The 18,842-nt window shown below is 31.9% G+C and overlaps 2 protein-coding genes across 2 annotated transcripts; both read right to left on the bottom strand.

Moving 5' to 3' along the window:
- Positions 1-1,200: 1,200 nt before the first annotated feature.
- On the bottom strand, positions 1,201-1,818 carry LOC139484207 (uncharacterized). Its single transcript, XM_071267941.1, has one exon. It carries the CDS (start codon positions 1,816-1,818, stop codon positions 1,201-1,203), a length of 618 nt encoding a protein of 205 aa, XP_071124042.1.
- Positions 1,819-3,237: 1,419 nt separating this feature from the next.
- LOC139484206 (uncharacterized) lies at positions 3,238-10,794 on the bottom strand. The gene is made up of 2 exons (XM_071267940.1): positions 10,445-10,794; positions 3,238-3,293 (listed from the first exon to the last, which is right to left on the bottom strand). Exons 1-2 carry the CDS (start codon positions 10,785-10,787, stop codon positions 3,238-3,240), a joined length of 399 nt encoding a protein of 132 aa, XP_071124041.1. The 5' UTR covers positions 10,788-10,794.
- Positions 10,795-18,842: the final 8,048 nt, after the last annotated feature.

The raw sequence follows: 18,842 nt of genomic DNA, 5'->3' as shown, positions 1-18,842 counted from the left end.
GCTGTAGGCCATTAACATTGACCGTACAAATATGCAAATAGTTTTTCATGGTGGTTTATAGTTGGATATTTTAAATTTCATACAGTAGCATGGTGAGTTATCTTTCTTACCATTAATAATGAAGCATTTAGGATTTGTTTTCTTTATTGTTATTTTGTTATTTCTTATGACTGACTTAAAACTAAATTCTTTTAGTCTTGTTTCTGTATAAGAAGACTTAGTTATAGGGCAGTTTACATACTGATGTAGCATTTGTTTTATCTGAGAAATACCGTTATACGCCTCACTGATTGCGATTCGTTTTTTAGATCGTTGGTATTTAAAAGATGAATTTAGAACTGTGTTTGTTTTTTTCTGAAGTAATATCGGTTTGTTTACTATCTTCTCTATGTTTATAGTCGGTGTATTCCTGATTGATATTTTAACATGTTTAAACAGTGTAAAATTATTTTCCCGTACAGTAAAATGTATTATGTTATCGATCTTTTCCATAATTAGTATTGATGACCTATTCTCGTGATGATTATATTCGTCAAGTATATGGTATTTGTTTTGCAATAGATTTAGACTTTCGCTGTCCAGGTACACATGGTACACTTGATCTCTACTTTTAGTTTTGTACGTTCTATATTTTGACCTAAACATTAAAGTATTTATAGAATTTCTGGTCAAGGTTATTTCATCCGCTTTTTATGGAGACTTTTTAAGATTGATTAATATGTTTTCTCGATCAGGATATTTAGTAGCAGATGGTAAATACTTTAATTTAATATTATAATAACATGACATAAATATTATCATCGACATGACTAGATTCTCTAGTACACCATAACATTTATTTGCCACTTTATTAAATACACATACATTAATGTACTTTTTATTTTTATTTGTCTTTTTCTTTTTCAGGATAAAACTTTAATGAAGAACAGACCATTTATGATCTTCATTATTGGTATTGATTAGACTATCTGTCAGTCTGGATATTTTAAGTGGACAACCTTCATCAGCTGTGTCACATAACAACAAACATTTTGAGACATATCTCGAAAAGTATATACAGTTAAAAATAAATGATATCAGTGCTATACATACTGTTTTGGGAAAAATATGATTGACAAAATGCATTTTTTTTTAGTTTTATTTTTATAATTTAAAATAAAAGAGTTCTAGTCTTATATTTTGTATTTTAATTAACAGATGTTAAATTATCGTCTCTTTTTTTGGCTTCTTAGCAGTCTCATCTCGTGTTGTGTCGTGCAGATTCTCTGTTGGGGTTACTGGAGATTTTTCCATGTTCTTTGTTTTTGACTGTTTAGGTGTGCTGTTTGTAGTGTCACTCTGATCATGACTCGGTTTTGTTGTCAAATACCTCGAGATACCTGGTCTTCTGTCAACACTTTTAAGAATTTTAGGTTTTTCCTTTTGTTGTTGGGAATTATCTTTTCCAGCGGATTTACTTTCCTGAGTACCAAGGTTCAAATGCGAATGTTCCGTGTCACTCTCTAACCTACTTCTACCCTTGGTATTTAGGAGAGGTTTTGTCGAGCTTTTGGAATCGACATCACTATCCTGGAATGACTCATCGTTGTCTTCAGTTTGTTCATTGGTCTGTACATCATTTTCACTTGCATGGAAAATGTCTGGATTGCAGACACCCTCCATGTTGGTCATATATGTATTTTCTTCCTCAACTTCAACATCAGAATGCTCGTCGCACTCATATTGTCTATGTCCTAGTTGACCACATTTTTTACACTTCCATCCGTTTGGACAAGTGTTTGCTTTGTTCCCTTCATCTAGACACTTACTACATTTCATATTTGGTCTGCTTGTAGATGCTTGGCCAAAATGGCTGATAGTAGCCAATAATTGCCTATTTTCAACGACTTTGGCAGAGGCGGATTGAAAGTTTTGCATACGACTATCCTATCACCTGTTCTGCATTTTGATACAAGATTGTCAATTCTCAATCTTTCCCTGGAGTGAGTGATTATCTCACACTTCCTAACTGAGGTTTCAAGAGTTTTCAAGATCTGGTCGTCATCTGCTGATAGAGGAACTTTTTTGACTCGTACCTTTATAGCATTTGGTTCTTCATTAATCATGGTTACCTTTGGGTTTCTCAAGTACAAGGTTATTGATTTTCTTCTGATGGTTAACCCCAATGACAGTAGTTCTTTTTTGTCTTGTTCATTGTCGAAATATATTCGCCAGATGCCTCGAACTCTCTGTAACCCAATTAAAGCTCTAACTGGTACCTGCTCTTCTATTGCTCGATATACCTCTATATTTATAAGGAATGGGCCTGACCTAAATGATTCATATCATTTTCACCAAAGGCGTCTGTTTCCAGAAGAAATGTTGGTTTAACATTACCAATCAGGCAGTCATCATTTTTGTTTTTGTATTTGTTTTCATCTCTAGCTGCTTCGGCATAAGAGGTGGCCATTTTGTTTTTTTCGTTTGGATTTTTTTTTGTCTTCACACATTGATAAATACTAAATTATTTGTCCGTTTTTGAATGTTTTAGTCTCAAAAGAACCGTAAACATATATTGCATACAGTCTTCAACAATTCATACCATACTATTAGCTGCAATCTTACTAAAAAAAATCACTTTTTTGCGGAGCTATGAAACACTAATCACCTTGGTTCAGGGGCCATAACTCATCTGTTACAATGCTTTAATTATATATATATACTAGGATGTAGAATAAAGCATAAAATTATTAAATAAATCATTGTGTTATGTATTATCTCGTATTTTAGAATACTGCCAGTACAAATGTTACATTGGACAGGTTATTGATTATCCTACTGTGAAAAAAAGTTTGATAGTAACTTGCTAAATAGCTATAAAAATGATTGTAAAATACTTATTAAACAATGTTTAATCTAATCAATGAAAGAGCCATAGTAATAAAATGAAAAAAAAATTGTAATGAGATTCCATTAGACCAAGTTCAAACCACTTTTTTTTTATTAAAATGTCCTGCCCCAAGTCTGGAATTTGGCAGCCGTTGTCAAACAGTTCGTTTCTATGTTTGGTGGCGTTTGCTTTTGTTGCACTTCAGTGCTCCTGTTTATTCATTGTTTTCCTCTAACAGTTGATGTGTTCCCCTATGTTTTGGTTTGTAACCCGGTTTGGTTTTTTCTCAATTAATTTATGACTCTTGAATACCGGTATACTACTGTTGCCTTTATTGATAAGTTTTTGGTACAAAATTTATTTATTCTTTAATCTACCTTGTGATCTTCTACATCATTGTATCCTCTGGAGATATCCGGGTCATCTGAATAGAAATGAAAAATAGGCAAAGATGAAACATAATAATATCCTGCATCTTTTTTTCTGTATTTACCTACATGTTTAACAAAACTTTGCTGAAAATCTTTTCAAGACTAGAATGTTAGGCATTGCGTTTAACATAATGTAGATAAATTCTAGAAGTTCAACTAAATATCTGACCACGTCTACATCCTTTTTATAACAAAAAAGAAGAAAAAACGATGAAACAAATAAGAATACTGATATAATAAGACTAAAGACTTGCATATTTATGTGTGAAGGAGAACACTGCATCCATACGCTTAAAAGATTCTGAGTTATACATTGCAAGTGTGTTTCTGTTCTAGAAAAGCTGGTTCAGCCTACCATAGTCGATTCTGAAGGTTAACGTCTGTCCAATACAAGTTCCCTGTACTTTTTTCTTTGTTTTTAACTGTTTGAGACTTTTTTTTATAAAATTACATATTATATTGAAAGATCATAATTCCCCTAATATTTAAATTGTTGCCTATAAAGGTCAAACATGGTTAAAATTTTAGGCTTCATCAGTTGTTAGTTTTCGAGATATAGCCAGTAGTCCTAGAACATTCACGGTTATAATCTACCTTATTGAGTGGTCGTATCTTTTAAGTCAAACTTGCATAACAAAGTTGACAATTTTTTACCTCTGCATGTTTCATCATTTATATTTTTTTCTAAATATTACGATTTCTGATTTCAATTTTTGACAGGTTCCATAGCGAAATATTGCCATGACCATGCCATTTTGCGTTTATCGTTGCCATTTTCGACTAACACGTGCTCTATCTTCGGAACTAATATAAATCAAATTTTCAATTACACTGTTAACATTGGTTCTTAATCATTTACGATCACATTCAGAAATGCAAAAAAAATATTTCAAGGCCAATAACTTTACAATTTTTTTCTGATTTTCAGGGTAGATATACCTTGTCGTGTTGAACCTTTTCCGTATAAAACTTTAAACCAAACTTATTATAGTTAACATTATAACAGCCATAATTGTATAAATTGGAAAATATATATAGTTCGGTGGCAAAACAAGTACATTTTTTTCATACTGATCATTTTTAGTTATTGAAGTTTTCAACCCAGCTCCTTACGTGTTTGAAATAATGGCAAGGGAATAACCCTACAAGAAATCGATCGAACATCGTGGTTTTAATTACTTATTTGTAGGTATTATGGGCTTAACATCTTTGTTGTATGTTGTAAGTTTATCTCTTTTTACAATAGTCTAGCGAATTATTTGGTAAAAATAATCTTTCAAGGGCAAGAACTCATAGAAAGGATCAATTGGCGATGTTGATTATATTTAATTATTTGTAAATCTTCCGACTTTGCAGATCGTTTTTGCATTTGCGGATCCAAGGGTTGGAACCCCTTTTTTTGGCCGATCAATGCATTTGAATGGGAGCATATAGTTGGAACCCCCCCCCCCCCTTTTACTCTGGGTTGGGAACCCCCTTTTTAAAATAGCTGGATCTGCCCCTGTTTTTTCACTTAAAGTTTGAACGCTCTTCATTTATCATCGTTTCTACCCAAACCTGTGACTTTTAACTATATTAACTAAAAAAATCTCCTGTAGGGAATTCATTTACAATTTCTGTATTCCACTTACTTTTAAATGTTAACTCATTGAATAATTTGTTCACATGATTTATTATAGTTTTCATGATATTAACTTAAAACAGAGACATTTCGTAAAATGTATTATTTCAGGAAAAGTAACTCCCAATAGGATTGTACAATTATACCGAACTTAACATGATTATTATCGTTTCAGATTTGAGTTGAAATCTCAAGTCGGTGGGGAATAAATAAAACACTGCATTTATTACTATTATCAATGTTTAACCATCTAAAAAGAATTGAATAACACACACTTTATTCTCGTCTAGATATCCTACGAATCATGCAGCTCTACAGTTTGGTTAAAATTTGGTCTAGAGGTCTTAATTGAGAAGATCTTTATCGATACCAGACGATGAACGGATGGCCAGATGGACAGACAGACAACGGAGTAAGAACGCAAACGGGTGGCAAATGATCGAATGACTTAGTAGGTCAAGTGAACTAAAGCTAAAGACGTCTGCTCAAAAGAGGATATAAAATATCGAAGTAATCAAAATTTTGATCAAACAAAAAGTACAGAAAGGATATATTTGATTTAGACAATGCCCAAGGAAACGGAATCAATACAACCACTAGTAATGTTAATAAGGTTCAATACGTCAATAAAGAAGCTAAACACTTGTAACAAATATCACAAAACCCTTAATGCATATTTAACCATACGACCATTATAGCATACAGAAGACATAATAAAAGAACTGTTATCAAAGCATTTAAAAGGTACAGCCACATTGGCTTTTCACAACACAATATGGTAAATAATCGACAACCGGAATTTGATCGAATGTAACATCCAAAATGAAAAGGATATACTTGAAATCTAATCAAAATTAGTATGCAATAGTAAACTAATAATGCATTGCATGGACTCGATAATTGTATTAGTGTGCCGTGTGTATTTTAGTTTTGACGCCTTTCAATTATTGGAGTGACTTCTGAAGATTGCCAATGGTTTATAGCCCGATATTAACATAAATATAGATATAAGTAGATCGTGCAATTTGATTTTTTGATTTGTCTGTTTTATATTATATTATAGGCTACTAGTAAATATATATGTTTATCATCGTTTTAACTGTATAGGAATGAATCAGTCAATCAAATGATTTACCTTTTGTTTCACATTCAATGTTGACATTCTTTTCCTTTCAATAACTGAACACGCCTAATGCATGTGTTACTCATCTCCCAGCTAAGTAGTTGAATTGAAGGTTACATGAATACGAATTCAGTTAGGTCAAATTATTCATTAATCGATTGACTAATTCCATGTGGAGTGTAAGTCTGTGGTATAAACTTTAAGAAGTTTTCTAACTTGGTTCTTGAGAGTAACACACTAGCTTCACTAAGACCTATTATATACTGACAGTTGTTTGGCTCAGAAACCTTTTATTGTCGAGTATATGGTATGGGGTTTCGCATCTCTGAAGGCCGTGCTGTTGCATATAAGTTCTTATTTGAACAGGTGGAATAAGGCTTAGATGAATTGAACGCAGAACGTTCAAATACTTTATTATATATAAAAAGAAGGCAACGACATATCTAAAATATACAGCTAATGACAAATAATAAAACTTTACAAAGAAATGAATATATCATATTGTAGCACATAATGTATATTATTTTTTATTACACAATTGCAAATGCAAAATAATGAAAAACACAGTTAAAAGACAGCTCTGAATGTAAACAATTTGTTAATCAATTCTAATGAAAAATGTTCACTGAAGTAAGTAAGACCATACGACTATTTAGAACATACTCACCCCTTCTCGACCAATGAAAAGTCAGTTTTTCCCACTCTAATTTTCATAGTACATGATCTTCCATGCACTATGAAATGCTATACGTGAATGACTTTTCATTGTCAGTTAAGTATGAAAGTGAACTCTTAATAAATGCACTAACGAAATGTACAATTCCCTGAGGCATTTTCCATAGGAAAAAAGTCTACTGATAAAAGGTGAAAGAGCAAAGATTAAAACAAAACATTGTGAATTTTGCAAATTTTCATACATTTTCTAATGGTACAAATATATAGAATAAACAAAAAAAACAATTGGGGTAACGATATAGGTAAAATAGTATTTATTTAATGTATATACCTGACATTTGAGGGATTGTTTTTTCTTTCAACATGTTCAAGAAAACAATGCCAGATTGCTGATATATAAAGCAAAGGAATTTTTTTTCAGAAAAACACAATATATGTACTGAGTTCTATATTTATAAAAAAAAAATCAAATTTCAAAAAGGGAGTTATATAATATTGTGTTGTTTTTTAAAATAAAAAAATCTCAAGATAAATAAGTATTAAATTTTACCTGAAGCAGAAGAAAAACAATTTATCCATTTGGTCCTGACAAACTATGTCACAGCTATTTCATTCCATCCATTGAAACGATGATTACCTACGTTTTACATTTAGTTCATTATAAAAAGTGAACTCTTGTTCATGTTTAAATATTACAATGGGAAAGGATAATTTTGAAAGGTCACTCGAAAGTGTGAATATGTTTTAAATTGGCCAGACAATACTTGGTCATGTTTAATGAAGATTTAAACCCTCGGCTCCGCCTGGGGCTTAAATCTTCATAAAACATCACCAAGTATAGTCTAACCTATAAATAAAATACTATACAACAATAAAACTTAATAACAGGTAAATAAGAAAAAATAAAGTTTGAAATACAATTAGCAAAGTAAATGAAAACAAATAAAATATTTAAGACAAACATTTTTAACCATGGATTAATTTGAAAACCCCATTAATGTAAATGCCTCATAATGCTGGATACGGCTCATAGTGTTGCTTCTGGTGTTACTTATTCTGCATTGACTGTATAGTTTAACATTACAGTATATATAGTCAAAAGGTGAACTGTCAAACTAGCCAGAACCAGATAAAACAACTATTAAGAAAAATAGTTTGTCCAATAGTCAGTGGTGGTTTATATCAAAGAGCCTACATAGAATATTTGGAGTCATTGGACCATATAATACAAAATATGTTCAATATAGTAAGATCATTATGATATAGGATAAAATAGATATGAATAAAGTACAAAGTTGGAAATACTATTAAATAGATAATTTGTATATGATTAAACTTGCCCACACTTACATCAATTTCTTTTTTGCTTTTGATTATATTTAAGGCATTTGCATCTAATTACCCACCAAGGTAATCTCCGAAGACCTCCGACGGTCATATAATCCTATAACTACGTAAATATTGATATAAGTAGAAAGCAAACTCCTGCAATTTGATTTTTCTTAGTCTGTTTCATTTACTATTTTAAATAGGTTAAATATATGCGTAAATCAGCGCTTTTACATGTATAGGAATGAGATTTTCTCTCTTTAAATAGATTCTCATAATTCCCGTATGAATACAAATTATCTCAACTCCTTGAAAATAAATTAACCATTGTTGACGGAATTTTCCTGATGCTATAGCACATGTAGCTAAAAAGCACTAATTCTTCTCAAGGATGGCTGACGTTCATTTGTCCACCTGCTACTTTTACTCTTAGTCTGATATTTGTTGAGTGGGTGAAAAGAGGTCAAGCACCACAAAGACTATCACTCAGTCTGTGGTTAATATTAATGGAATTATGCTAAGGACTCATACACAAACTTATTTATGAACTATTACGAAAATTTCTGCGTTAAGAACACAGAGAACATGTATAAGGGTCTTGATAATATAGTAATGAGTTTTTGTGTATCGAATCAGTCAATCAAATGGATTTACCCTTGTTTTATTTGAAATTTTGACATTCTTTTTCTTTTAATATCTGAAAACGCATAATACATCCATAACCCATCTCCCATCTCCCAGATAAGTCGTTGAATTGAGGTTTATATGAATACGAATTCAGTGAGGCTATATTATTCACTATTCGATTGACTAATTTGAAAAAAAGGCTTATTCTTATACAGGGGAAAAGGATGATTAAGATATATTTATAACCTATAAAATGAAATTAGAAAAATATAGAAAATTCCGATTGTACAAGTTCGCTTTTGTATCTATGTTTGTGTTTAAACCGGGTTATATGACCGCCGGTAGTCTTTATAGGTCAACATTATGCCTAGTTAGACTGTGTCTAGACTAAAATACAAACGAAGTGTTGATACATATATCCGACCCTATTCATTATAAATTGTTTATTAAAGACTATATATACATTGGATCAACGTTTTAGTATGTTATAAATCAATATGATAATTTGAGTCAAATGAGTGAACTTGAATTTGACAGCTAGTGCCCCTTTAATTGTTGAATTTGTTTCATAATTTAAAAAATAAATAGAATAGCCATTTATTTCCTTTTTCAATTTTATTTAGGTCTAAAAAAAAATGAAAGTCAGACAATAAAAACATTCTTTAATGTTTCTTTTTATTAGTGCGCATATGAAATTAAATTCTACTCAGACTTATCGACTACCAGTAGTTCTAACTAACATTAATGATATAAATGAAACGATTTGAATGTTTGTTTTATACATTATACGTTTTAATTATTGAAAATCATCTTGTGTATGAAATCAAAACATTCTAAATTTCGTGCGTCCGAAGCACTTCTCTAAACTAATAGATATAGGAAGATGTGGTGTGAGATCCAATGAGACAACTCTCCATCCAAATAACAATTTAAAAAAGTAAACCATTACAGGTCAATGTACGGCCTTCAACATGGAGCCTTGGCTCACACCTAACAACAAGCTATAAAGGGTCCCAAAATTACTAGTGTAGAACCATTCAAACGGGAAAATCAACGGTCTAAGTTCATCAGGAATGATAAAATCAAAACAACTTGAAGTCAGTGGTACGTAAATATAATTAGCTGATAAATTTAAATACGTATTTTATAATTGATGATAGTACCATTGCACCATCTACTTAGCTGATGGTACCCATGGGGACTTATAATCCACTAACAGTAGGATCGACCTATTGCTAATAAATGAAACCAATGCTTCTGGAACACTGATCTGCATTTGCGTTCGTAAAGATCGCTTAACCTATGCAATTTTAAGAATGGAATGTGTAAATACGCTGTAACGTTTGGAGATATTTTATCAAAAAGGACATAAACAGAACCGCCAAATTCAAATAAGGTCAACCTTGGCTGAGGGGGTTTATGAAAGGAGAATGGTATCAACAAATGTTCTCATGTTGTTTTTTTTTAGTGAATCCGTGTCTCCAATTGATTTTATTTTTACTTGATCGGTTGATATATGATTGTTACTATTTCTCACCCTGAATGCGTGAAATATTCGGAACGTTTTAAGTCAAGTTAAAGAATGTCATATAGAATATGTAAACTCCCATTTTGTTTGTTTTTCGTCGATCTAAGGCTTATTCTAAGATAACTACATTTCACTTACTTTTTTTATTTTAACTAATGACAATAAATAGATGAAAGTCCTAGCAATAATTACAGAAGCATTTTAGGAAAATCAGCAAAAGAATAGTCGTTTGTAAATTTACCTTGAGTAAGTAATTCATCGATTTTTTTACTGTGTTTAGTCATAGCTTTCTTCATGGTTTTTACACCGTCGATAAGTAATAGTACATGTTTCCTCAATATCTTCTCAGAATCCTTAAGCCTAGCTTTGTCCGCACGGATGTCAGTATGATTCGAAAGATTCTGAAGAGGCGTTTCTACCAATTCTTCCATTGCTTTTTGATAGGCATGAAATGTGCTCTGTAAACCTGAAACAGCTATCCACAACGATCGGTTCCTTATCATCACTGTCTCTGAATCTGTTGACACAGTATCTGCGAAAGGACTAATATTCAAACGTGTGGGAGCTCTAAAATGAGTCGCCATTTTGACAAAATATTACTTCGTTCGTTACAGTAAAACAATGAATCATTTAAGTTTATTTTTATCTTTCAACTACCGCATTTAAATTAGGTAGATTAGTTACTACACATACAAGTTTTAGCTATTTAAAAAAGCTTTGGAATGCTTCGATGTATCATGATTTTAAAGTGAAAGATGGTTCGTGTTGCTGTTTAGGTAGGGGAAAGGTGTTATATGTCTTCTTTGTAATATATTAATTAGTGTATACGTGTAGTTTTATTAGCTGTTGAATTGCCTAAGATGTGACGTTTAATGGTTTACGGTAGTTTATCCATGAATAATTCCTACACAAATTTAAAATTGCCTTAAGGATCTACTGTGGTGAGGTTTCGGAATTTGTGTCAGATGCTCGGACTCCTTGGGGTTTTTTTTCGTACGATACAATGTAAAGTATTTTACCCCATAGCATCCATTTATCTTTTCATCAAAGACTAAACGTTAAGCTCATAAAACTGCATTTTCAAAAAATTCAGATTTTTTGTTTCTTTTCTTTTGATTTGAGACCCAAATAAATCCAATGCAAATCTAAGGTAAAAGTCATAGTCAGCCCTTTCTAGCTTTTTACCGCCATATTTTAAAAATCAAATACTTCGAAAAGGAGTTCCATGGCCTTTCAATATTTTGGCTTATTTTGTTCCTTAAAGGACACCGGCCATTTCAAACAATCAATATAATGCTCTTTCGAAATATTTGAATTTTAATATGAGGCTTCAATTTTGGCAAATGAACTTTTATGAGCTATTAAGTCTTTTTAAGGATAAATGGGTTTTCCATGAATTATGGGACAAAAGATTTTATGTTGGATCCGGAGTGACCTGGTACATAATTTTGATAAGTTTTTTGCTAGAGTTTTCTTTTTCGTTTTTTAACATTTTCATATTTTGGAGGTGATCTATTCAAGTACATGTGTATGTTCGTAGCGTTTATCGCTTTGTTATCATTCATTTTTTGCGGAAAATTAATTTTCAGCTCGCCATGTCAGCTTCCTAACCATATGACGTTCGTCATCGTCGTCGTTAACTTTTATAAAAATCTTCTCCTGTACTTGGCCAAATTTAACCAAACTTGGCCACAATCAACATTTACGGTACATGTATCTAGCTAAATAAATGTGTCCAATGACCCCACTTGCCAATCTAGATGGCCGACATGGCTAAAAATAGAACGTAAAAAAAACTATTTTGCCTTTATCTATCAAACAGAGCAATGGACCCCCTAAGCATAAAGTCATACATATTTTGAGTGAGAGGGGGGCATTTTTCTTTAGTTTCCTCCTAAAATGAAAAGAACATTGTAATGTTCTAATCGAGAAATTCCCTGTGAGATTTTATTTCATTTACATGAGGGGGGTCGATTTCAAGCACGGGGTAGTCCTTTTTCCCAAATCCCTCTTTTCTTTTCCAACAAAATCAAATCATTACTGTCCCTAAGGGTTTCATATCCCTATTTTTTCTATAAACCCAAGTCCCACATCCCCACTTTTATACATTATTATCCTGGTTCCTCTGATAACTATTTATACAACTATAGCGAGTCGAATGAATTGGTAAAATTATATCATCCTCTGAATTCATACTGTCGAATTCCCTATCTAAATTCTGAAAATTGATAAAATTACAAATATTGACATCGACACTATCAGCCATGATCATCAATAGTGATCGGATAACATGCGATCCCCTAGTGCTGCTGAAGATAGCATTATACGCACAGAAATAACATGCGCATTCAATGGCCGGACAAAAAGTTCTAGCAGTATTCGTCCGGACAAACAGCTACTCCGAACAGACGACATGTTGTTATGTTGCAGCACCTGAAATGGTAGTTTTAAGAAAATTTCGTAGTTTGGGTTTTTTAATTTTAAATATTATTATAGATAAATTAATTGTAATCAGTAATAAGAGTTTACAATTATAATTATAATTTTTTACAAAATCTTCTCCTCTGAAACTACTGACACAAATTTTACCAAACTTGGCCATAATCATTATTATGTTATCTAGTATGTGTCCAAATACCCCGCCTGACAACCAAGATGGTTGACATGACGAAACTTAGAACATTGGGGTAAAATACAGTGTTTAGCTTATGTCTCTGGATCTAAAGCATTAAGAGCAAATCTGACTTAGGGTACAAATGTTCACCAGATTTATATAAATATCTCCCCATTACATATCCAGACATATCAAACAACCCGTTGTTGGGTTGCTGCCCTGATTGGCAATTTATAGGAAATTTTGCAGTTTTGGTTATTTTGAATATTTTTTTAGATAGACATAAACTATACACAGCAACAGTTTTCAGCAAAGTAAGATCTACGAATAAATCAACATGACCAACATTGTCAATTGACATCTTATTGGAGTTATTGTCCTTTTAAGTCATTTTTTGTGATTTATTTAACCTTTTTTTTCAAAATTATCTGCTTTTATAATTAAACTACTGTTCCAAATTAAACAAACGTATGACCAATCAGTAAAGGATATCTAATACTAATACTACTAGTATTTATTATGATTTTAACCTTCTTGTACATGCTTTCCAAACACGGTAGATACAAGTGAACGACACAGGCTCTTTGTAGCCTCAAGTTGGTGGTAAGTATCGATACGATCAGGCTGGAAAACTGAGTAGGTAAACTAGAATATTTACATATAGTGTGTTAAATGCACTTTCCAACACAATATAATATGGTCGTCATCCTAAAAACAGCAGACTTATACAAAGCCTACATACATATTCCACACGTCAATTATGACAGACTTATTTAATACGAATTAAAAGCATAAAGTTAGTTTATAAGTTATTGTCCTTAAATGAAATGATCATTTAAGAAAAAAATATTGATTGAAGTCTACCATAATACTGTAAAGAATTCGCTCCTCACTATCCTAGCTACTACCTGTCGATACATTTGTGTTTGGCATTGCACAAGTCATGTCTACTCTCACTGTTCATGACGTTAAAATACTAAATCCCTGGGATGTGTTTTAGTTGATTTTAGTCTCTGATGCTTGATTTTTTTTTATTAATTGTTTCGGCTTTTAAATAGCTGTCAGTAACTGCAAGTACTCTCAAATCGTACTTTCTTGTTCATTTGACCTATTGATGAGATATATTTCCCCGAGGGTATCACAAGCCCAGTAGTCAGCACTTTTTGTGCTGACATGAATTATCATTGATATGGTTATATCTATAAATTAACTTCTTACAAAAATTTTAATTTTTTGAAATATTAAGGTTTTTCTACCTCGGGCATAGATTATCTTAGCTGTATTTGGCAAAACTTTTAGGAATTTTGGTCCTCAATGCTCTTCAACTCCGTACTCTATTTGGCCTTTTTAACTTCTTTGGATTCGAACGTCACTGATGAGTCTTTTGTAGACGAAACGCGCGTCTGGCGTATTTACAAAATTTAGTCCTGGTATCTATGATGATTTTATTTACAACCACTGGGTCGATGCCACTGCTGGTGGAGATTTATTTTCCCGAGGGTATCACAAGCCCAGTAGTCAGCACTTTTTGTGCTGACATGAATTATCATTGATATGGTTATATTTATAAATTAACTGCTTACAAAATTTATAATTTTTTGAAATACTAAGGTTTTTCTACCTCAGGCATAGATTATCTTAGCTGTATTTGGCAAAAATTTTAGGAATTTTGGTCCTCAATACTCTTCAACTTCGTACTCTATTTGGCCTTTTTAACTTTTTTGGATTCGAGCGTCACTGATGAGTCTTTTGTAGACGAAACACGCGTCTGGCGTATTTACAAAATTTAGTCCTGGTATCTATGATGAGTTTAATGATACTATTTGTAATGCTTTTTTGTTATTTTTTATTAATAGTGGATCTTGTCTATATTAGCTGTGATTATTTGGAATATCTACTAATTTTCATTTCTTCTATAGTTTTATTGTTGATATTCACGCATATGTACCAAATGATAGATTATGTTTAATTAGATTACAAAACTTTCTTGGTATTCCCAATAGGAAGATTTAGTATACGTAACGACAAAATTATTTTTATCTACCTGTGTAAAGATGAAACCGGTTTTTTTTCAAAAGTGAGGATTTTCTACAAGTTGTTAAATATTTCACAGTGGTATCCTACCATAGCTTTGTTTAAACTTGTTCATTTACTTTTGACCTTATATATATATCACTAATTACTTCATTAACTATGAATTTGCATTCAGGCATCGCAGATCAAATTTATTCGTTCATAGTGTGTTAATTTACGTTTTTTGATTGAGTTAAGCATTCCAATTGATATTTTATCGTGTGTTGTTTTTTTTAGGTTGTGATGTTATACTATTGTCTCAGAAAAAGGGAGAAGGTTTGGTACCATTAAAATGTTTAATCCCGCTGCTAATGTTCGCACCTCCTCTCCTAAGTCAGGAATCTAATGTATAGTAGTTGTCGTTTGTTAATGTAATTTATACGTGTTTCTCGTTTCTCTTTTTTTTTTATAGATTAGACCGTTGGTTTTCCCGTTTGAATGGTTTTACACTAGTAGGTCTTGGGCCCTTTATAGCTTATTGTTCGGTGTGAGCCAAGGCTCCGTGATAAAGGCTGTAATGGTTTACTTTTATAAATTGTTATTTGGATGGACAGTTGTCTCATTGGCACTCATACCACATCTTCCTATATCTACATAATACTACAATATTAGGGTTAAAGGGATTCAGAGCAGCAAATTAAACATTAAATTAAAAAGTATTGAATCAAAGGTTTATAAACTTTTGAAAAATCGTTTCATACGTTTAAAGTGTAGAAGTTGTTGAAATACATACATTCAAACGACCGATTATTTAAATGTATCAATAACAAAAATACAAAACCTGTCCCGTCTCAATACTTTCATACAAATAATTGTCTCTGTAAACAATACCAAGAATGTTTAATTGGTATAGCATTACATTGCTAAATAAAACAACTTATTTTTTCATACAATTCGTTTTTCCTAATTGATTAAATTTAGCATATCAAATACGTATAATGTATTTGAACTTTGTCAATAAAACATCAACACAATGTCCTTTCATTAATCTGAATGATATTAAGGAAGTTTGCTACTCAAAATAATAAGTTTTTAATAACACTAGTAAAATTTTATTTTACTATACACATAAAACGGTGGTAAGGAGATCCTAGCTTAATTACAGATAGTACGATGTGTATCAGTAATATACTAACTATTGTACTGTGTTACAAGGAATTTTTTTTTAATTAAATGCGAACAAAAACTATCAGATTACGAATTCTGAATGTTAAATGGATATATTTTTATGACAAATCATCCTTTGTATACAAATATTGAAATCAGACGCATTTTGTTCCTGAAAGCCATGATTTTTTTCGTGTACAAATTCGTATTTGTCTGTCAACAGCTTTAACTCTCCCTTAAAATATAAATCGTAAATAAATTACAAAATTATTGCAAGAAACTGCAAACATTTCTGTTTCAATGGAAACAAATTGGTCACTACTGACGAGTTATTCATCCAGTATATTTTAAGAAGTGCAAATGTCCAAGAGGTGAAAATCTCAACTTACACATGGCTCTGTACTTATACATTCCGTCATTGTGTTATTGTGCTATTGTAATTTTTTAGTATTCTTGTCTTTCATGTTTGATAATGTGTTTTGTCTATATGCCTTTTTGTGCTTCTCTGTTGAATATTTATTTAGAGTAATTCAGATTATACCACATTGTTGACTGATGTACCCCTTTTAAACATTTACCTATTACGTGGTGTTTTTTTTTTTTTATTTTTCACTTATCAAAATAGTGGAATTTGATGCGACTGTCTTACAAGTGAGAGGTTGAGCTAGCAATGAAACCAGGTTTAATCCACCATTTTCTACATAAAGACATGTCAGTACCAAGTTAGGTATATGACTAACAGTTGCTATCCATTCGATTGATGTGTATGAGCTTTTGATTTTTGCATTTGATTAGAAACTTTCTGTTTTGAATTTTTCTCAGAGTTCAATTTTTTGGTGATTTTACTTTTTAACCTACCTTAATCTTACACTGTGTAGAACATGCTTTATGGAACGCCGGAACTGTCTTATAGTGTAAATATTTAATGTGTTTTGTCGACTTGCCTTTACGTCCTGTCAATTCTTCTTTATGTTATGTGCAGATGCCTTTATTTCCTGACACGGCATCTCTGTGTTATGTCAAATTAGTAAATTGTTTGGTCAAACAATTGTATGATATGTCATTGCTAAACTTTGTTGTGTAAAATATGCATTACATTATGCTGTAACTACTATATATTCTGTGAATACTTCGAAACTTTATGATCAACCACCTTTACATTCTCTCATATTTTATCTATGTTGTGTCTATTCTTCTTTTACGTAAGTCAGCTAATAATTGCGTCCTGTCTCAAGTGTTATTGTTATGTCAAATGTTCTAAAGGTTTTGTTTTGGTACACCTTTGTTCTATGTAAATCTCATCATATTAGTCTTTTGGCGTTATGTTGAATTTATACATAAGTATCTCCAGTGAAAAACACAATACATCATGGTATAATTCATATGCGTTTTGCCGAACAATTGATACTCTCTGTGGGCATTCATTACGTCATGTGCAAATGCCTTTTACATTATGTGCAAACAACAACTTATACGTTTTGTGCAAACCTCGTTTACCTTATGTTAAAACATCGTTCACCCTGTGTGCAAACATCGTTTACCTTATGTGCAAACACCTATTACGTTATGTGCAAATACCTATTAAGTTATGTATAAAAACTACATCATTATGTGCAAACACTATTACGTTATGTGCAAATACCGCTTACATTATGTGCAAACACCATGTAAGTTATGTGCGAATTCCTATTACATTATGTCCAAACATCTATTACGTTATGTGCAAACACCTTTTACGTTATGTGCAAAATAAAGGCAACAGTAGTATACCGCTGTTCAAACTCATAAATCCATAGACAAAAAACAAAATCGGGGTAACAAGCTAAAACTGAGGGAAACGCATTAAATATAAGAGGAGAACAACGACACAACACTACAATGTAACACACACAGAAACGGACCAAGCATCAGACAAAATCCCACGAGAATAACAAATATAACATCAAAACCAAAAACATGAATTTGGGATAGACAAGTACCGTGACACGTATTATTGCAATGTGAACTTACACTAAAAAATAAGAGAAAACAAACGACGCAACGTTAAAATGTAACACACACAGAAACGAACTATAATATAACAATGGCCATATTCCTGACTTGGTACAGGACATTTTTAAAGGAAAAAATGGTGGGTTGAACCTGGTTTTGTGGCATGCCAAACCTCCCTCTCTTGTAGCCATGTGAAATATAACATTAAAATGACAACTCAACACCACAGGACTACAATATAAATAAATTAGAGAACACACGAACAACAGCCAACAAAAGGCAACAAGTTGAAAATTTTAATACGCCAGAAGTGCATTTCATCCACACAAGATCTACTTGTGACGCCCAGATACAAAAGTTTGAAAGCCGAAACAAGCACAAAGTCGAACAGCATCGAGGACCAAAAGATCAAAAAAGTTGTGCCAAAAACGGCCAGGGTTTTTTGTTAGTTACCAGAACATCCCTATTATTTAGAATAATTTATACTCTATTACCAATCACCTATTACGTTCTGGTAAACGTTTTTTGACACAGATTAAAACAAAACGCATCAATGATATGCATTTTGAAAATGAAGAAAATTAAAAGTTTGACCTTTCTTACAAACTGTGGATTTTTATAATACGAGGCAGGCATTACCTGTAAATTGGGACGAAGTCTGTATGAATTATTTTTTTGTAACTTAAATATTTGTTAAAAAAAAAAGAAACGGAAATACCGTAACGTTTCCGATTTTGGTTCTATTGTTAGGGATTTCAGTTGTGACGTTACTTAAGTTATGACGTCATATGCAATGTAAACAAAGAAACGCTATCATCAGGTAACGTTTTTTCATATCAAGGAATTATTAAAA

This window comes from Mytilus edulis, chromosome 8 (assembly GCF_963676685.1).
Source record: "Mytilus edulis chromosome 8, xbMytEdul2.2, whole genome shotgun sequence".
NCBI lineage: Eukaryota > Metazoa > Mollusca > Bivalvia > Mytilida > Mytilidae > Mytilus > Mytilus edulis.
This window is presented reverse-complemented; position numbering and strand designations above follow the sequence as displayed.